The 22,143-nt window shown below is 38.7% G+C and overlaps 1 protein-coding gene across 9 annotated transcripts in view; it reads right to left on the bottom strand.

Annotated features, from left to right (window-relative positions):
• Positions 1 to 22,143, bottom strand: part of RhoGEF2 (Rho guanine nucleotide exchange factor 2) — a 1,252,673-nt gene that overhangs the window by 19,577 nt on the left and 1,210,953 nt on the right. For all 9 annotated transcript variants that reach the window (XM_067136513.2, XM_067136515.2, XM_067136508.2 and 6 more), the window contains 3 exons: positions 21,443 to 21,616; positions 17,886 to 18,055; positions 15,169 to 15,331 (listed from right to left, as the gene is read on the bottom strand). In XM_067136513.2, coding sequence (XP_066992614.2) covers positions 15,169 to 15,331; positions 17,886 to 18,055; positions 21,443 to 21,616 — 507 coding nt within the window. The remainder of the gene's footprint in view (positions 1 to 15,168; positions 15,332 to 17,885; positions 18,056 to 21,442; positions 21,617 to 22,143) is intronic.

Below are 22,143 nucleotides of genomic sequence, written 5' to 3'. Positions count from 1 at the left end.
AAATATTGTAACTAACCCCTTTTGAATTGCTACTTGTACCTGCCATGATTGTTATTTCTTTGTTTTCGAAAAGAAAATATAACCTTGTTAACTTTTAAATTAATTTTACATTGCACTATAATTTCGTAGCTTGAAACCCATTCATACCCGCACCTTCTTTCACCTCTACCTACCACGGAAAAGTCCGTAACAATAATAATAATAGTTTTACATCCCACTAACAACTCTGACGGTTTTCGGAGACGCCGAGGTGCCAAAATTTTGTCTCGCAGGAGTTCTTTTATGTGCCAGTAAATCTACCGACACGAGGCTGACGTATTTGAGCACCTTCAAATACCACCGGACTGAGCGAGGATCGAACCTGCCAAGGCCATCACCTCAACCGTCTGAGCCACTCAGCCCGGCTCTTGACATCAAGGTATCTGTTCAATGACTCTGACTCCTGAGTCCACGATCATAACGTACAGTAACTACTGTATGTACATGCACATAGACCGGCAATAGGCATTGGAGACATGACTTCATACATTTTTTAACTGCGTAATTTTATGTTGTCTAAAATTATTTAACTTTTGACTGTTATGAAAGAAGAGGGATGCTATTCAAATTCAACAGTCACAAACTTTATTATCCATTCCACTGTTGACAAAAATGTACTGTGATGTGCCCTCTCCCAGCCCACGGAGCGTGGAGTACCGTATGCTGATCATTTCTACTTCAGAACGATACCTACTACTTACTTGGTAGCGTGTAATACCTCCAAGTAGCGTACATAGATCTTTCATATTGTTCTCTGTAAAGGTTAAATATTTTTACCACAGGCTACCGCATCGTAAATATATTACAATGCACAGTAATTGGAAACCAGCCTAGTGGTCCGTCATAGTCAACCTCCGCTATTAGTAGACAGGTAGGCTACATTCTGTACTTTAGTGCAAAGTAAGGAAATGTGAGTGACTGATAAAGTTGAACATTTCTTTTCTGTTCTAACAGCCGAGAAATAAAAGCAAGTTAATATAATCGAACGGTTAAAGAAAGGTGAACTAGTCTCAAATTTAGCATCAGAGTTCGGTGTGGGTGTGACAACAGTGAGGGACCTAATGAAGAATAAAGACAAAGTGTTGCAGTTTGTGGTGAGTTCAGACAGTTTGCGGCGAGTTCAGACAGTTCGCATGGACTCACTAAAAGAAAAACAATGAAAGCATCATCTTTAAAAGAACTGGATGCTGTGTTATTTACGTGGTTTCAGCAAGAGAGAGGCGAAGGTGTACCTATTAGGGGTCCTATGATAACAAGGCAGGGTCCTCACCAGCGTTCAATGGTTGGCTGCAGAGATTTAAGGACAGACATGACATTTGAGAATTAAACATCGAAGGAGAAAAACTAAGTGGTGACAGCAGTGCAGCAGAAAACTTTAGATACAAGTTTAAGTGCATAATTGAGAGATACAATTTCATTCCAAGTCAAGTGTACAATGCCGATGAAACTGGACTTTATTGGAAGTGCTTACCCGGTAAAACACTAGCAGTTGCTGAAGAGAAATTAGCTCCTGGTCACAAATCTAGTGGAGAGCACATTACCATCTTGTGCTGTGTGATCGCTAGTGGCGACCATAAATTAAAACTAGCTGTTGTTGGTAAAGCAAAAAATCTGCGTTCTTTCAATGGAACAGTGATGAAATATTTCCCACTAGATTATTGTGATAACAAATCTGCATGGACGACACGCGATATTCTCAGGACTTTGTTCTATAATAAGTTTATTCGGCGGGTTCGAGATTTCTTGGCGTACAAAAGCTTGCCGTTAAAGGCCGTCCTTTTTCTTGATAATGCACCCTCTCACCCTGTTGATAAAGAGTTGAAATCAGAGGATGGAAACATTTTTGTTTCCTATTTGCCACCTAATGCAACTTCATTAATTCGGCCAATGGACCAAGGCGTCATTGCAACCTTTAAGGCTCATAAGTGGGAATTGCTAGGCCTCTTACTTTCCGAAGGAACATCGATGGTTGAGTTCTGGAAAAAACTCAATCTTGAAGAAGGGCTCTCTCTACCTTGCCCAGAAATCATGGGATCTAGTAACCGCTCAGAACATCACTTGATCGTGGGAGAAAATTTATGTTGATGTCAAAATTTGCCGACAATTGGAGCAAGAGGACAATACGGATTTTTCAGACATTCTTGTAATTAGAAAGGTCAGAATGGACATAAAGAAGAAACTAAGTTGTAAGAGTGCAAAAAAGTAACGGATTTTTTTAAAGCAGCTTAAATGACGCCAGGTAAATTAATTATTTATGGTCTGCTGGTAATTTAGGTGAATATTTAGTATTTATTGTAGCTTGGACTACATTTGGGTTTTAAAGAGGGTTTAATGAACAGCATTTTAAGGTTATATGGTATGTATTTATGTACTTTAAAGTCCATTAAAAATAGTAGTATGGATTATCTGGTTTTTTATTAACTGTTCACCCCTTCCCGGGCATTAGAATGGATAATCAAGATTTTAGTGTATGTATGTATGTATGTATGTATGTATGTATGTATGTATGTATGTATGTATAGTGTTCACCCTACAGGCACATCTTCACATAGATTTGGCTCTCCACATACAGTATTACCTGGCTTTTGCGTTCCCGCATTTTAAGTTTTCCCCGTTGTTTACAAGATTTTTGTTGTTCCCCTCAGATTCCCTATGGTTGCAATGTATTAAAATCCTCAAATTTTTGTCTGCAACATTTTATGCTTCCTGTCATTTAGGCTGTTCGAGATGGGAAAAATATAGAGGTAAAATGATGTTGCAGCTAACTTATAACGCTTCAAGTAATCACAGCATGACGACCAAACCAGACAGTACACACTATACGACAACACATGGGTGAAACTAGCCGATTATAAATATCAGAGGAAGCTATGCAAACTGCATGACAAACCTGATGAATGGTTTGCCTGTCCAAAATATATATTTGGGACTATCTGAAATTGCAAGTTATGAATCTCATTCCGTATTGACTGTTATCACTTTACAAATAAAAGTATTTATAAAATCCTCCTTATCAATATAAATCAAATCATCTGTTAGATGGAACAAAGTCTATACATGTTTCAGCCTATTCTCAAGGCCATCTTCAGTAGCAGAACAATTATTACACAACACAAAACCATTTAAAAATCTTGATGAAGTGAAATGACAATGATCTAGGCCTCTTTTCTCATTACAGATGTTACACACTTTTTAATCCACATTATCGACGGTCTCACTACACTGCCCAGCACAGTGTTTCCATTTTAACAGTCAACAAGTTTTTATTTGTCAATCAAGAACGACCTATCAGACGAGAGGACTTTGTACCTCAATATGTTTTTTAATTCATTAATCATGATCATTGTCATTTCACTTCATCAAGATTTTAAATTGGTTTTGTGTTATGTAATAATTGTTCTGCTACTGAAACATGTATAGACTTTGTTCCATCTAACAGATGATTTGATTTGTATTGATAAAGAGGATTTTATAAATACCTTTATTTGTAAAGCCATCTGAAATTAGCGTGGACAAAAAAAAACGATACCATAACCAGGCAACCAGTATACATCATACGGATGGAAGATTGACGCCATTTTTGGTGGACGGAAAGGCATGTTTTTGGAAAATGCATGTAAATTGGCAGTGAATATTCTTGGCACTGAAAATGTTAGCGCATCCAATGGCTGAATCAACCGATTTAGGAAAAGGCATAACATTACCTATAAAATTACTTTTGGGGAATCAAACGCAGTTAGTGATCAAACTGTGGAAGAGTGGATCATTGGAAGATTGCAGGAGCTGACCAACAAGTACAAACCCAGGAACATTTTTAACCTAGACGAAACTGGGCTTTTTTCAGTGTGTTGCCAAGCAAGACTATGGCATTCAATGGGAATAAATGCCATGGGTTTTTCAGCAATCCCACTGCACTCCGTTCCTAGTCTTTCACTACTTGTACTTATCTGTATATTTTTATCTCACCCTTTTCCTGTGTGTGTCTGCCTTTCTTCTTATCCTACACTTCCCACAACAAGACTGAAGACGTGTCAAGATGACCAATCGGTCATAAATGATCTGCATTTATGACGGTCACCCAAATGGCTGATTCCCTGTCTGTTGTGTAACTAGCTTTTTCTTAAACGTTTTCAAAGAACTTGGAAATTTATTGAATATTTCCTTTGCACTCTGAAGGTGCACTCCCCCTTCCACTGAACTCTGAAGGTGCTTATGCTATGAAGTTCAGGAATTCAAGGCCTTCTCCTGTTATTGTCAACTTTCCCCGACCTGCTTCCTATGGCAAGGGCTCTCGCCTGAGTTGGAAACTGCGCTCATTTCACACGGGATGACAAAGGAAATTTTCATGGCTAGGAAAAATGTGATTTTACTGAGTGGTAATAGTGAAAATTCACGACATAAGCAAGTTTTTGTATATGGGAATTGAGACTTCGAATTTACAATGTGCTAAGCAGGAAAAAGTGTTAATGAGGAACACACTAATGAGGTTTCACAGTACATACTGAGGTTGTGAGTTGAAAGAGAAATTCAACAGAGTAAAATATAACCTTTCAAGTCAGCTTTAACACAAATATTATTAAAAATCCACATTCTATAGCCAGTTAATTCTATTTTCAAGTTTAAAAGAATTATTAAGGCTTGGCCTTCTCAACAGCTTCATCCAGGACAACATGCACTAAACTTCAGATTATTTTTGTGTGTGGTTTGCAGGTTATTTGTGCAATCTATAAAAATGATTTTAAAAACATTCTGTAATGTACATTATTCCCCCCCCCCCCCACACACACACACACACACACTTTTGAACTAGGTTGCTGTAAGAATAATTCTGAAACATGTATTTTTTATGACAGCAATAAACCTTGTGCAGCAAGATAACCGAGATCTGTATCAATTGTTTTCAGTCTTGAATCTCTGTGAAAACTGAATGCAAGCTCAGTGTTCAGTGTTAATTAAGATGTAGTTTTATCTTATGGCAAAAAAAAAAATATCCCATAAGAAATATGTTTGAACAATGAAACAAAATTCTGGAAGTTACAGAAAAATTTGAGAAGAGAGAATCGGCTGCTAAGCATGCAGCGTATTATGGAATAGGAGTAAAAACAGTTTGTAATTTTCAGAAAGGCAAAGCAAAGCTGAGGAAATTGTGTGGAACAGCAACAGTAGTTGGATATTCAATACGTAAAAGGGTTAAGAAGTCTAGTTGTAAAAAACTCTTTCTTGCTGTGTTTTAAAATAGTGTTCCCATTTTTATTTTATTTAGGTCAATTACTACATCACAGTAGGATCATACCTTAAAACTATATATATATATACACATAATTGTTCTTCACTGTCGATGGCTCCTTAATATCACATACATATGCTATATGCAAATTGCATCACTATATGGGGCGATAAGGAAGTCCAGCTGCAATTTAAGTTGTGGAATCAGGAAATTGAGAATTTTGGAAAGATCAGCAATCCTTCCAACCTGACCCCAATGTTCAGGTAGGCAGACCCTACCTGTCACAAGCCAGGACAAATGGTGAGTAATAGAGTAACACCTCTCTATAGTTCAGCTCCATGGCTAAGTGGTTAGCATGCTGGCCTTTGGTCACAGGGGTCCCGGGTTCAATTCCTGGCAGGCTCGGGAATTTTAACCATCATTGGTTAATTTCACTGGCACGTGGGCTGGGTGTATGTGTTGTCTTCATTTCATCCTCAACACGACGCGCCGGTCGCCTACGGGCGTCAAATCAAAAGACCTGCACCTGGCAAGCCGAACATGTCCTTGGACACTCCCGGCATTAAGGCCATACGCCATTTCATTTACCTCTCCATAACACCCTCAGCCAGCTTGCCTATAACTACCTCCACCTAGCAGCATCTGTTCTTCAGTGAAGCAGCTGCAAAAGGTGTACTCTAGAGGAGCAGCCTTATTAAACACCTAGCTGTCTGTCTACATCGGTCCCTCAATCCTGAGGATCATGATCTCTGAAGATATTTCTCTGTACCTGTTTCCATCCTCCACGGTCTTCTGCTATATGGGTAGATTGTATGAACAATGTCTTTGTTGCATGTTTTATGCCATCTGTCCAGCGTATAGGTGCTCGCCCACACTCCCTCTTTCCAGGCACGTTTCCCAAGATTATGTGCTTTTCAAGGCTTCCTGCTCAACGCAGTAGGTATAAAATGTGCTTGCTGCCGTGTAGATGAAGTATGGGACTATTAAAGACTTGGGAATTTCACCCCGAAAGAAAAAGTCTCTACTGTAATAGGCCTAGCAAGTCAGAGGAAGAGGTTTAAAAAAGAAGTTGCTTTTAAAAGGAAACAAAGCCTTGGACGCTGAAGCTAATGAAGGGAATGATAGAAGAAATAACACCCAGAGTAGACAAAATAAATTAAGTATTCCAATACAGTGGATTAGGACACTAAACATAGAAACACCAACCAGGAAGGTGAAGGAGATAATAGATGTGATGGAAAGAAGGAAACTAGAATTGCTGGAATTGGCAGAAACAAGATATAAATATGAAGACAGGAGAGAAGTGAGAAGGGGTTTTAAATTATACTGGATTAGAAATGAGGAAGGAAGGAGGAATGAAGTGAGGATAGTGGAGAGAGATAGTGTAAGTGTATACCTAATACACAGGCTGCACTTCACAAGAAGAAGAAATGAAGAAGCAACTACAAGGAAAGAACATGACAGTGATGAATTCATGCGTTTGCAAAGAAAGGCGAGGGTACAAAATTATGCATTGGAATAGAGTGTGGGGGAGTCAAAATGATGGCGAGAATTTCCTGGATTTCTGTAAAAGGTATGAGCTGTTGCTTGGAAAATTCTTGGTTGAAAAAGAAAGAGCCATCCCTGATGATGGTAATTTGCCCAACAAATGGACATGTTAAGCCTTGAACAGACCCTTTGGTGTTATTCGACAGAAGTAGGCTATGTGTCGACAGCGAATTTCACCCACTCTACTCCGTTATCATCATCATCATCACCATCCCACACCACGACAGACAGGCCACCCGAAAGGAAGTAGAAAGGAGTGTAAAACACTATCGGCGAGTCACTCCAATGTGTCACTGTGGGAAGAACTTTGAAAAGATTCTGGAGAGACGGATTCAAGAAAGTAGGAGGAGGTGAGAAAGGAACAGTATGGTTTCGGACCAGGAAGGTCCACAGAAGATCTCATCTTTGCATTAAGACAGCGAACAGTATTATGAATATGAAAAAAAAAAAACTACCCATCTACAGACTGGGTAGGACAGAAGAATGATTTGAAACAAGGAAGTGCACTCTCACTACTATATTTCATTGCAGTAATGGATGATATACTGACAGTAGTGGTGGACGAATTTGGTGGGAAAAGGATGGTGTCTGCAGATGATATGAAGATGTGGAAGTTAGAAAGGAGGAAATTCAGGAGCAGTTGCATGCAAGGGATGAAATAGTACAAGGATATGGCATGAAATTTAGTGTAAAGAAGAGTGAGGTAGTGCTTACAACTAAGAAAGGTGGAAAGCTTCAAGTAACAAAGAAGCTTAATACAGGAAAATGGAAGAAACGATAAGAAAATAACTGAGATTTTGTTTTATTAAGGGGAAGTACAACTACACAACATCCTCTCTGAATAAATAGGAAAATAAAATTATATATTCAATAAATGAATTTGAAAACAAAGTAAAAATTAAACAAAAAATATTTTAAAATGCCAAAATGGACACAAACACATAAGGGAACGTAAGTTTCCTGAATAACAGAACACTTGAAATTTAGATGTGCTTGGATAATCCACTCTCACCCATAAAGGAAATGACAAGATCAGCAGTATTTTTATCATTGGCTAGTACTGGTAGAGCAGCGTGTAAATTAATCCGAATAAGATATGGAACAGTGTTCTAAAAGCAAAAGTAGTAAAACCTACTGAAAATCAATTGACGAATATCACGTTTGTTCCATACTGACTTTAACTAATAAAATAATTATGCCTTTAAATGGAATGTTTTATATTTCTACCATTCAGCACTTACAGATATAAATACATATGTTAGTACAAGTTTCAGTGAGCGAGACCTCCTTCAGCTAATGAACTGATATTAACATGTGTTTATATCTGTAAGTAATGAAAGGTAGAAATATAAAACATTCCATTTAAAGGAATAATTATTTTATTTTTTAGTGAAAATCAGTTTTGCCATTAGAGAAAGTCACAACTTTATACTACACGTGACCACCTTTACTCTTTGAAAAGGTATCAATACGTTCTGGCATGGATTTCAAACATTTTTCGAAAATATTCTTGTTATCTTCATTGTGAAACCACACCTTGATAACTTACATTTATCTATCCAGTTACACCATTTTCTTCTTACAAATGGCCCGCAGGGTTAATATCGAGTGAGTTGCTGGGCCTAGAGAAAACTTCAATGCTTTTGTCTTCACAGAATTTGTTTACCTTTTTGGATGTGTGGCATGGTACAAAATCTTGTTTCGTTATCTGGAGAGAGTTTTTGTAACTCTGGCACTTCCCTCCTTTGGAGGATTTCTATGTACTGGTCGGACTAAAGGTCCTGATCCCTTGTAGGTAAAATATCCCCAAAACACTGCTTTTGGGGGATGTTTAGGTACTTGTTAAATATGGCCCGGGGACATTTTCTCTGATGTTTATTTACGCACATACGCAACACGCTGACCACTAACTCTGAAATGGCTTTCATCTGAAAATAGAGTAGAAGTCCGTTATATCCGATTTTTGTAGAAAAGCCAGAAAACCCTTCATGCACATTAAAATCGGTATGAAACAGCAATCATTTTGTTCAAAACTTGTGTTTCCGCAGATGATATCCACACAACGGCTTACTTGTTTGTTATTTTTCGTAATCCAATACTACGTGAAAGTGCATGTTTAATTTCATTCTGCCATATTTCTCCAAATCCAAGATGAACCCCACTTTTCCCTTCAAAAAATTTAAATCAGGCTCAAAAAGAAGTTTGTAAAATCATATGAATGCCTTGTTGTACATTAGGCCTACGCATTTTTGACTATTTTTAGATGCCGGACATTGACTTTCGTCACGCCGTATTTCTTTTTTTTTTTTTTTTTTTTTTTTTTTTGTGGCCACACAATTATTCTTTATTTTCGCAGGTTTAAGGACCATTAACTTAACATTGGCATCATAATACCGAAAAGAACTCGTTGAAAATTTTCCAGCAATACCTATTCCATGCATCTCTACAATACAACGATCCATCAGGAAATTATCCTTGCTGTCTATAAAACTGTTACTTTTACACAGCACGAGATATAACCGGCTACCGCTACACGCACGTCTCGCTTGCCGGGTTCGGCCAAATTCAGCAGCTAGCGATGTATAGACCTAATCGCGAACGTTGAAAGTCAACGAACGAGTTTATTGCGCCACGGTATGGCCCTTGCGTTTTTCGTGCACATACCTCACAATTTCATCTTCGACTTCTTTAAAGCGTCCTTGTTGCGGAGCACTGAATGCATTTTTTGTACAGTACGCATTTTTTTAGCTCTTTGTCTTCACGCTAACACCAAATACTGGCTTTAGTTAGGTCTATGCCGCGTTTTCTTGCGGCTGCACAATTATTTTACATTTTCAAGTGTTTAATAAACATCAACTTAAAATTGGCATCATAATATTGACTAGAACCCGTTGAAAATTTGCCGGCAATACCTTTTCCACGTATTTTTACAATACGACTATCCATCACGAAAATATTCCTGCTCTCTATAAACCTTAATTTCACTAAGCGTCAAGTACAATAGACGCATTATGACTCTGCCACTGACTAGCCATGGCTTTTCTAAGAATTTGAAGGGTTGCATGTTTTGATGCCATTCTGCAGATTTGAGAAACACACAGGTACTGCACAACCGGTTGTCGCAGCTAGCGATGTGTAGTAATGAGGCGGTCGTTTATTGTCAACGAGTTATGTGCGTGCATGAAAAGAACCTGCGTGGTTACCGCGGTAGTTGCCAGCGATATCAATTAACTTACTGTTAGGCCGCGAATGCAACAACCCTTGAGTTTTCGCATGAGATTCTGAGAAAAAAAGTCTTGGATTTGGAAAAATATGGTATCACTCCAGAGATTTCTGTGGCAAACACCTCAGCTTTCTTCTTCAAACAGCGTCACCTAACCTAACCGTATATGTAGCCTATCATGAAAACATATTTGAAACGCATGTAGAGAAATAACCTCAAAGTGAAAAATTTACATGTAAATAGCCGTAACTAGACGCGAGAAGATATGAAATATCCTCTGAAATCAGTGATGTACTCTGCCATATCTCGAGGTTTATCCCATTCTTACTTAATTGCAGTATTTAGCCTCAAAATTAAGCGGTAGTTAAGTCAGCATTAATTTTTAACAAGTTAACAACCGTTATCGGACACGTTATTTACACATTTATTACGAAAATATTTTCTCTTTCATTTCAAATTTTCTTTACGGAACAGCTGTCGGCGGGTATTACTAATCGACTCCGACATCGCCTTCGAATGTAGACGAGATAAATCGCTAGTGCACATAGCGAGGAAACGATGCCAAAGGTAATCTACCGCATGCAATATCATCGCTGGGGTGTATAAATATTGGTAACGGAAAAAATCGTGCGTGCTTAATCGCTCGTAATAACAGATGCGCCAGTGATAGGGTTCTCGCTGTAACCGAAGAATGATACACAGTTTAATATAGGAATTTTGAAGGGACAGAAAAAAGTTATCGCTATAACGGAGTTCTCGTTATATGCCGTACTCGGTATAGCGGACTTGTACTGTACGATTTTTCCCCCCCTTCCACAAACCAGTCTTTATGTAGTTTAGCCCATATCAATCACTTTTCTGAGCATAGCATCTGCCAGAAGCTGCTTCTTTGCTGATCTGTGTGTTCTGCTTCCTGCCAACAACAGTCTGCAGTGAACTATTGTAACATGAACATTTCACCAACTCTGACTTAAATGTTGATTTAAGTCAACACCTGAGAGCCTGGGGCTTATCTTACTATTCCTAATAAGTAAATAGTCTTTTTTTGGTGCAGAATAGCATTTTTGACCACAGTTTCCTTCCTTCAGTGACAGAAAGTATGTGGTTTCTCAGTATTGCTTCAAAATTGAATTTACCGTAGCCAAACCAACAGCACGTTGTGAAGCAATCTGAGTCATGGAGGTATGCTCGGCTAATGACACAATTTTGTAATTTTTCCATGGGGTGGTATCTAATATCAATTTGCAGTACAATAGCATGACACAATACTGAAAATGTATACAACCTTTCCCGGAGACACTGAACTAATTACTGCAATTCAGATTAATTTGCACGCTACCGTTCAAGTGTTTCCTGTAAGCCGATGTTTTGTCTTAGGTCAGAGAGATCGGCTCACTCTGCAAGGATGTGGTCAATGGTGAATGTGATACGACATGAACACACTGGATATAAGAGTGCGTAGATCTTCCAAGACCTATCCTCAGCCAACACAAACCACGGTGGAGGAAAGATGTCCCTCAAAACAGCAAAAGAGGAAGAAAGAAAAGCAGGATCCAGGCTAGTGAGATAAAATTTTTGAAAAGTAAAATAGGAGTAATAAAATGGATAAAATAAGAAACAAGTGCAAATGGAACAATTGCAGCATAGTACAAGGTGTGCACAAATGATTTGAGCAGTTTTGTCTATTATTTCTAGCCATATTATTAGAGATATGGTGATGGCGTTTGATGTTGTAAGGCAAGTATTTCTCAAAGTTTTGTTTGAATAGCCCTCCATACATTGTTCTTTCCCCAACACCTGCGAGAGCACAACAGTTGCAACATCCAGCAGACATGATGCGTCCTCTACATAAGGACCGACTCCAACAGTTGCAAATATGGCGACTACCAGTGAAAAAGCGTATGGTGTTCTGGAATTTCATTCCAGTCAATCTGTGACAACCGTGCAACGAAACTTTAGAACAAAGTATCGGAAAGATTCACCCAGTGCCAACTCCATTCGCCGATGGTATCAACAGTTCACAACCACGGGATGTCTGTGCATGGGAACATTAACAGGCCGGCCTAGTATGCCTGAAGAAATGGTTGAGCATGTGCAACGCAGTTTTGAACATAGCCCGCAAAAGTCAACTCGTCGAGCGAGCAGGGAAATGAACATGCCTCGTGCGACAATTTGGAAAGTCGTAAGGAAAAAGACTGCAGTTGCGCCCTTACTGTTTGCATCTACTCCAAGCATTGTCGTCAGCTGACAAAGTGAACTGTTTTGAGTTTTGTGCAAGTTTTCAGGAGTGTATGGAAGATGATGAATTTTGCGACAACCTGGTCTTCAATGATGAGGTAGAATTTTTTCTGAATGGTAAAGTTAACAGGCACAATGTACGAATTTGGGGTACTGAAAATCCTGTACCTGTGTGCAGTATGTTCATGACTCTTCCAAGCTCAATGTTTTCTGTGCCATCTCGAAATTTAAAGTTTAAAGGTTACGGTTAAATGTAAGAGAGGGCCAAGAGCCCTAACTTTGCCAGTTAATAAAGACACAAATAAATAAATAAATTACAGGGCACATCTTCCTGGATATGTTGGAGAATTGGCTCATGCCACAGTTGGAGACTGATAGCATGAACTTCATCTACCAACAGGATGGTGCTCCACCTCATTTCCATGTTGATGTTTGTGACTTTCTGAAACAGCAGACTTCCAGAAAGATGGATCGGCCGTATCGGGAATGAAAAGCCCTCATGTCATAGACTCCACGCTCTCCTCGCCTCACCCCTTCCGACTTCTTCGTATGGATTTATGTGAAAAATGTAGTTTTTACGCAACCATTACCGGCTGATCTAACAGAACTGCGGGCCCGCATCATCAATGCCTTTAGTCAAATTGACAGCGACATGCTACGCCGGGTATGGGACGAACTTGACTATAGAGTTGATGTGTGTAGAGTCACTCATGGAGCACATATCAAGCACTTGTAGGCTCATAACAAAACTTTGTGAGATTTTCTGTCTGATTATATAATTTTGTAATGTTACAACAAATAATAAACAAACAGGAATTTTTTGAAACTGCTCAAATCATTTGTGTGCACCCTGTGTAGAGGAATCAAGGCTTAGGTGGTAGAGAGATGTCAAGAGAATGGCGAAGGAAAGGATATCCAGGAAGATGCACGAGATGGGAGTGGAAGGCAGGGCACAAAGAAGAAGAACCAAACAGATGGCAGAAAGGACGGGAAGAGCAGGTAAAGAAAACATGGGAGGTATGGACCAAAGTGATGACAGAGAGATGGTGAAAAGACAGAAGACAATGGAGAGGCTTTCCTAAATGGAAAGAAGGTAAGCATAGCTGAAAGTATAACAATGGCAGTGACAAGGAGAAATAGAAGGGAAAAGATGACATGAGGATGAGGAATGAACAAAATGGAAATAGTCAAAAGTTTTAAATATTTAGCAAATACAATGTGAAAAAATGGAAAATTGGGCTAAGAGATAAATGAATTTAACAAGGAGTATGAGACAAGTTGTGTGGGACAAGAATGTGCTGATGAAATGCAACGGGGTTCTCTACAAGACTTATTTAATTCTTATTCTGACACATTCTTGGACATTTACCACGAGAAGAGTAGGATCCAAGCAGCTGAAATGAGGTATCTGAGAAGCATCACAGGAAAAACTAGAGAGAGGGTATGCAATGAAGTGAGAAGACAGAGTTGGTCTTGGAAGATTGCAGGGAAAGGACTGATTCTGAGAAGCTGAAGTGGTTTGTTAGGTACATGATGAGAATACCATAAGAAAGAATGCCAAAAATGGCATATAAGGAAAGGATGACAGGGAAGAGGACTAGAGGCCGACCAGAACTAGACGGAAGGATACAGTGAGGGAGTGCATTAAGGACTGAGGAATCAATATTTACAGTGTCTTCAAAGAGGAATGTTAGAAGGACAGAATGAAGTAGAGGGCATTAGTACACTTGCCTATCCAGAGACAATTTAGAGCAGGGAATGGATGATGAAGACAATGATAACTATTATTATATATGGTACATATGTACTAATACCTGAACCCCATAATCATTAAATATTTTACAATGAATTCAAAAATGTTATGATCACCAAACTAAAATATGACTGTTAAATATCATATTTGGATTAGCCAGACATTTCATTAGGTAGTGACAGCCTCCTTGATAACAATACCATACTTTTTCCTGAAGTCATCTTAGGCAGAATAAAAGGAATTATTAAACTGAGAAAGTAGTGTGAAGAATGAATATCTGAGGCAATGAGAGAGAGAGAGAGAGAGAGAGACACACACAAAAAAAAACACACACACACACACACACACACACACACACACACACACACACACACACACACACACACACACACACACACACACACACACACACACACACACACACACACACACACACACACACACACACACACACACACACACACACACACACACACACACACCAGGCATATGATCACAAGAAATAAGGATTTGGTTGTTAGAAGAATTAATAAGTATTAGAAATTTTTCTGTAGCATCCTTTCAACTGTTACAGATTTTATGAGATGTCACGCTTATGGAACTTTAATTCGAAGTTGTTTAATGTTCCAGACGATATGCTGCACTTAAATACCCTCAACAAAGTCCATTGACCTAAGCTGGGATCAAGGCCACTCTCTGAGAAACAGAAGGATGGAGGCTAACCAATTGTGCCACGAAGGTTGGCACTGGAAATCTTTTGGAAAACCAGGAGAAAAAAATATCACTTTGACATCTCATTCTACAATATACATGCTACTGTCTTTGACTTATAAATTACTGGTTTTCTTTCATCCTCTTTTCTATCTTAGTAATTGTATTAAGCAATAAAGGTGGGAGAAGAGAGAACGAGAAAGAAAGAGAGAGAAGGAAATACTAAGTGAAAATTTGGAGGGTCTGGAAGGCAACTGCCCAAAAAGCTGGCTTAATGAGAAAAGAGCAATCCACTGATTCTACAGTGCTTTTGTACGACACCTTGGAAACTGGAGATGACAAAGAGGAGGAATAAGATCTTTATATTACGAGACAGTAAGAGACCAGATGAATTTAAACTGGAGATGCTGACACACAAAGAGATTTTACCAGAATCATCCTCGCTGCCTGGAACACGTGCTGGCCTCGGACTAGGAGGAGCTTCCATTTGACTACGCCGCCTACTCTCGTGCATGGCATGAACTTGTTCTCGTAGCCTCTGCAATTCCCGGCGTAGGCAGTCACGCTCTTCATCCTGGCTCTTAACAGTTTTCTGAATTAAGAAAGAGACAGTTGTAAGCCATAGGCAATTTCAAAGGTAAGTTTATTCTAACTAATACAGTCACTGGAAAGATTTCAAGAAGTATTTGTAAATGACATTTAAGCCCTTGTAAGGATATATTTATAGTGTTATTTAGTATTTTACATATACTGTATATCAGATTGCAACTGTGAAAGTTAGACTATATGCAAAACACAGATTAATTGTATGAACCATCATTAAAATCACCTGAAGAAAAATAGTGTAATATCTCAGAAGACTTTCCTGGCCATTATAATCACGCTCTGAAACTTAATTAAAACTTCCTTGCCTTGTAGGAAATGTGAATAGTTTTTCTATGAGTGGTATGACTGTTGTGAATATTCATTAAAAAGTAATGTGCACAAATTGTGTCATAAGCTTATTTTTGGTCTTTAGTTACCTGCTGACCTAGGGAACATCCCAGCATTCTACAATTACAGGGAAACTTCCTCATTAACACATTTTATCACTTAGCATGTTGTATATTCAAAGTCCTGATTCCTATCATATTAAATCTACATAAAAATACCTCACTTATTGAGTCATGAATTTTCGCTATTACTGCTTAATACAATCACATTTTTTCTAGCCCTGAAAATGTTTGTTGTCATCACTTGTGAAACTAATGTGATTTCCAACACAGGTAAGAGCCCTCACCACACGAGGCAGGTCGGGGAAAGTTGCACCTTTGAGGAGCAAGCCATTAGCTTCAGGAATATTCCATTTTGCTTACTTGTTAGCAGCAAGATTGCTGAATAACCCAATGGACCCGTTTGCGAGTGTATTTCGCACTCCAGTCTGAAGTTTGAAATTTATTCTGTACCGAGTGGCACAGTGAACGGTAACAAATATTTGTCACATGATAGTGGAAAAAAGTCATGAAATTGCTTACTAATGGACAAAATTAAAGTCCTTCAGAGTAAGTGGACTAGCATCCACATCTTTAAGTGCATAGAGGTAGCACGAATGTTGAAATCCTGACCTGTTTTAAACTTCAGTCCTGTCTGTTCTGTGCGCACAAATCTCTATGATTAATATGTCATTGTATGTAATTGCCAGGAGATTGCAGTGGTAGACTGGCTGCCAAATATATTGTTGCTTGCTTAGCACCACCCAGGGATCAATTAATTAACTGGCACAATTCGATTTACGCCAACTCATTGGCTCCCGTTTTTATCTGGAATAATGCCATCTGATTTACGCAGATCCACTGCTCTCATCAAGGAATTTAATAAAATCTTAAGGAACCCCAATCTCTGTACATGAAGATCTACGAACTATAAAACGAAATAGAATATGTTCACACCATCCAACTTTAGCAACCATGTCTAAGGCGTTATGTAGAGGATACAACCGAACTACAGAGTGGAAAAGACTGTGGGAAGCAGCAACGGAGATGCACCAAATGGATTCCAGCTACCAGGTAAAACATGGTCTGCTCTGACATTTTTTTTTTGACAGTTGTTTTACGTCGCAAAGACACAGATGGGTCTTATGGCGATGATGATATAGGAAAGGGCTAGGAATGGGAAGGAAGCGGCCGTGGCCTTAATTAAGATATAGCGCCAGCATTTGCCTGGTGTGAAAATGGGAAACCACGGAAAACCATCTTCAGGGCTGCCGACAGTGGGGTTCGAACCTACTATCTCCCGGATACTGGATACTGGCCGCACTTAAGCGACTGCAGCTATCAAGCTCGGTGGTCTGCTCTGAACAGAATAAGAACAGGCCATGGCAGATGCAGAGACATGTTGTTTAAACGGAACAAGTTGCCGACAACCGCGTGTGACTGCGGAGCTGCACGACAAACCATACACCATTTTGTCAGAGTGTGTGAAACGCGGGCACACACAGGCAGCGAAGTGGATTTTCTGATGGCAACTCCAGAAGTAATACAGTGGATCAATGATCTTGACATTCAATTGTAAGGAGTCTTTTCTTGTTCATTGTTTTCTTGTATGTAAATATGTATATAATTTATTTCTGTACTCAACTTGATTGTATGGGCCATACGCTAAATAAAAATAAATAAAATCTATGATTAATAAATAAACAAACGATTTTATCTGTAAAAGAAAAGTGAGAAATGCCTTATAAAGAACAGTCAGTATCCTGTTAGTCAGCAGAACATTACAAACCATTTTTCATTGTTGTGGGGGACAACCATGATCAAAGGAAGTGGTGGTGGTGGTGGTGATGATGATGCTTGTTTAAAGGGACCTAATGTCTAGGTCATCACCCCTGAGCAAAGGAAGTATTGGAGTATGTAACATCTGTCATGGAATTGCTCTAATGCGAAAATACAGACATACAATTAAATCTTGAATAATACTAGAAAATCCTTGTATGGTATATCACTACGTAGATGCTTAAGCCATTCAAAATGCTGTTTTAAAATAGTGAATTCATTTTAATGCCACCCTCTTTATTGCACCAACAAATGCTCTGACCAAACAATGGTGTTATAATGAGGGATAACTGCAGTAACAAACTAGTAAACTACTGTTAAAATTTTAATACTTACTAGAAGCTGTGTAAGGTGAGAATTAAGAGCTGATGCAATTCCCTGTAGCTGATGTGCTGGTATACTGGGTAACCTTTCCACTCTCCTAGTGACTCCCTCTGATGCAGCACTCACAGCCTCTTCCTCAGAAACACGCAAGGCGTCATTTACAACTGTCGTCAACTGGTTAACTAAGGCACAAGAACAATCTTAAAGTTACATAATCATTTATTACACAAGTACATTTTAGAAAGCCTATACTTGTTAATTTTTTATTCTGAGGATGGTCACATTGATGTTATGAAAGTTTGACTCCCACCGTCAGTTTTCGATGGTTTCCCATTTTTCACATCGGACAAATTCTGGGGATGTATGTTAATTAAGACCAGAGTCACTTCCTACCCAGTCCTAGCCCTAACCTATCCCATCGTCGCTGCAAGACCTGTCTGTATCCATGTGAAGTAAAACAAGTTGAATTTAAAAAAGTAGTATTTGTTTTTTAAGGGAAGTTCAGATGTTGTATAAGGCTGTGTGCGAGTTGGAAAGCAGCACTCATCACGGCGTATGACCAAGAGTGGCATCCAGCACGGTATTGCACTGTCCTCACTGCTGTTTATCACACTTATGAATGATATAATGAACAACATTTAGGAAATGTCAGGTAAACTCAATGCATTTGCCGTTTCTGAGCGTCATGATTTGAGGACAAAATCATAAGATGAGGTACAACAAACAAAAATTGACAAGTGGAAGGCCAAGTTTCAGCTAAACTTTTTTTGCTAGTGGCTTTACGTCGCACCGACACAGATAGGTCTTATGGCGACGATGGGATAGGAAAGGCCTAGGAGTTGGAAGGAAGTGGCCGTGGCCTTAATTAAGGTACAGCCCCAGCATTTACCTGGTGTGAAAATGGGAAACCACAGAAAACCATCTTCAGGGCTGCCAACAGTGGGATTCGAACCCACTCTCTCCTGGGTGCAAGCTCACAGCCGCGCGCCCCTAACTGCATGGCCAACTCACCCAGTTCCAGCTAAACTAAGACGGTGGTGAGGTTGGTGAATCAAAACAGCTGACAAGCAAGCATCAAAAGAAAAGAACACCAGTTGGAGAGTGTGGATCGTTTCACCCACCTTGGAACTATGGTTGCCAGAGACAACTCAGTTACAAGAGAGATCCCCTAAAAGGTGCAAACTAGTTGCCTCTTCTACCAACAAGTGAAAACCCTTCTTTGATTCCAAAGAAAGCAAAATTTGCAATGTTGAACAACTACTTAATACCAATCTTGATCTAAGGTATTGAAACATGCACCCTCAAGAAGAGAAGACCCATCAAGACTGCAGACATCAGAGATAAAGTTTCTGAAGTCCTTTCCAGAAGACAAGTTAATAAATGAGAAAGTGAAGCATGGAGCTCACACTTAGATATATCTACTATAGAGATCAGATAGGTCTAGACTATTTTCATTCACACACGTGACTAGGATGAAGCCTATGAGAACAGCCCATGCACACTTGGAAAGAGGAATAGAAGAAAAATGTCAGATTGGAAACCTGCTGGTTAGATATGGTCAAGATTGACATTGCAGCTAGGGGATGGACAATGGATGATGTCATGAAGAACAGAACATTTATGAATTGACGAAAGTGGAAGAGACTTACAACCAGTACCCAGGAAACTGGAACTGTAAACCTTTTCTTGCTAGTGGTTTAATGTCGTACTAATACATACATCAAAGGTTTTCGGTGTTGCAAGGATAGGAAAAGGCTAAGATTTGGAAGGTAGCTGCTGTGAACTTAACTTAAGGTACAGCCCCGGCATTTGCCTATTGTGAAAATGGTAAACCCTGGAAATCCATGCTCCGGGCTGCCGATGGTGGGATTCAAACCCACCATCTCCTGGCCAACTCATTCGAACTCTGTTAATTGATGATGATTATGAAACAACTTACAAATTGGAAAGCAAAAAGCTAAAATGGTTCAACCTACTCAATACTTTATTATTATAAAGGCTACATTAAATTGGGATTAGTTTCTATCTTCCCATGTATAATCTTAAGCCAAAAATTATGTAAACTTGACAAGTCATGATATAGAAACATATGAATGTTAAAATAAGGTTGTACAACAAATTAAAATTGCGTTACAATCCTACTGAAACATTAACCACTCAATGTGGAATGCCGCACACTGCACGCAGACTCCCCATCGCTCTGTCGCGGAGTGACATACATTGCATAAACGTAGCAGTTTCTGATCTGTGCTTCTATCTAGCAAATATTTCTTGAACTATTACAAATGTAATAAGATATATCTATAGACGAAGCGCCGATCTTTCATTTGATGCGTATATCTATAGAGTATTTATCGATTACGTACGATATATTGTGTTTGAAAAAACCAAAAAGTTCTGTTGTTGACATCATGGCAGCTAAACGTTTTCTTGTGATCAAGAATTCGAAAATCAACGATGTTTTACTGAATGATTATACGGAAAGCTTAGTTTTGTTAAGCAAGGGCTAGGATATAGAATTTGAGATTGAAACTAGTGATCGTGAAATTGATGTTGCTTTTGATACATGGAAAAATATTGGCCGTAATGTTATTGATGGTGGGTTTTTGTGAGAAGACATGGATAATTACAGAGGACAAAGGTAAATGTTTACGGCAAATTATGCATCTCAGAATGCTGCAAAGAACTGCTTATGTCCTGTGTGAAAAATTCAGTTGTTTTCTACTGTCGAGTTCGTAAAAATGATAGTAGTATGGGCAGATATTTATGCTCAACATCGCATGCGGTCACACGGTATGGTATTTCCGTTCCGATCAAGGGTAAATGAATGTGTACCAGTTACTGTGGAGGAAATCTATGTAGTTTTGCATTGTGTATGTTAATGAGCATAGTGCAGAAACCTGTACTGAGATCTCATTTCTCAAAAAATTCAGGTACTAGCTACTTCTATATTTGGTTCAGCCATATTTCAGGTCCATTTGAAAGCTCAGAAGATTCCTTCACTTCATTGACCTTAGATGATTCCAGTAAATTATGCTGTTTGTGTGTTTATGCACTAATAACATACTGACCATTTTGATAAAATTCAATGAACCGCTTGACATTTACGCCTGATTAACTAAGAGCCTGCACTCGTAGCATGCATGCATGCTACTACACACCTCCCGCAGCACAGGGTAGCCAGATACTGAAAGTCATCCCACACTGAGAGGTTAAGTGAAGTTTCACTTCCTTAAACTTGTAGTTTAAATAAAATTTTATTATGCAAATATTATTCATGTAATTGTGCACTAAACTATTCCAAACTACAAGTTAAATAATAATTATATAATTAATCACCCACCCAGAACAGAAAACCAAAATGTTAACAGTAATTTAGGCAACAATTTTACATCCTTGTGTAGTAAAAAAATCATAAAACCCTCAATTCTTTTGTAAGCTGTTATCATTATTCTTGGTCTTTTTGTGGTATTTCCATCCTAAATGTAAAATCACCATTAATAACAATAGTATAAGAGACAATCATATTTATAAAAAATTCTCGAGAGAGAATAAGAGTGAAATGTTACCTTGGTTAACAGCTGCTAGGACCAATTCAGAACTTTCTTTATGAACTGATGGTTCTCCTGCTAAGTCAGCTATAGTCTCAAACTCTTCCCGTGGAACATGAAGAATATCTGCAACCAACTGTTGCTTCTCAGCCAATGCAAGCCGAATCACTTCATCCTTACGTCTGAGTTTCTCTGCAATACCACAAAACAAAACAAAACAAATTCTGATTAACATTTTATTGGGGAAAACAAAGCCATTTGAATCAAGTAGTACCATTAGAAAAGAGATAATATGTAAAATTCCTAATCAGTTCAAATACACTATAAACTCTCCTATTTAAAGACTAGGCATACTATGAAAGCAAGTATTATCTTTAAGAAAACAATCAGATAATCACTTTGCACATTTGTACTAAGTCACATAAAACCAAGAAATTTTTAATTACTATATTTACATTTGCTCAACATATTTCAACACATCTGAAAATCCATCAATCACAAGCAATGTCTGAAATTTGTTCCTACAGTATCTCATCTTTGAAAGAATCAAATGACATTAACTTTCTGAGTATGCCTCATAATTGTGGAACATGCTATTTCACACCAACTGAATGTGAAAATTCATGCAACAGATTAACTTCCACAAATGTATCATCAGCCATTTCCCTTGTCCAGCTTCTAATGGGTTGGGATATAACAATAGCCTGCCTATAGGGAAG

The sequence above is a fragment of the Anabrus simplex genome, chromosome 1 (genome assembly GCF_040414725.1).
Source record: "Anabrus simplex isolate iqAnaSimp1 chromosome 1, ASM4041472v1, whole genome shotgun sequence".
Taxonomy (NCBI): Eukaryota; Metazoa; Arthropoda; class Insecta; order Orthoptera; family Tettigoniidae; genus Anabrus; species Anabrus simplex.
This window is presented reverse-complemented; position numbering and strand designations above follow the sequence as displayed.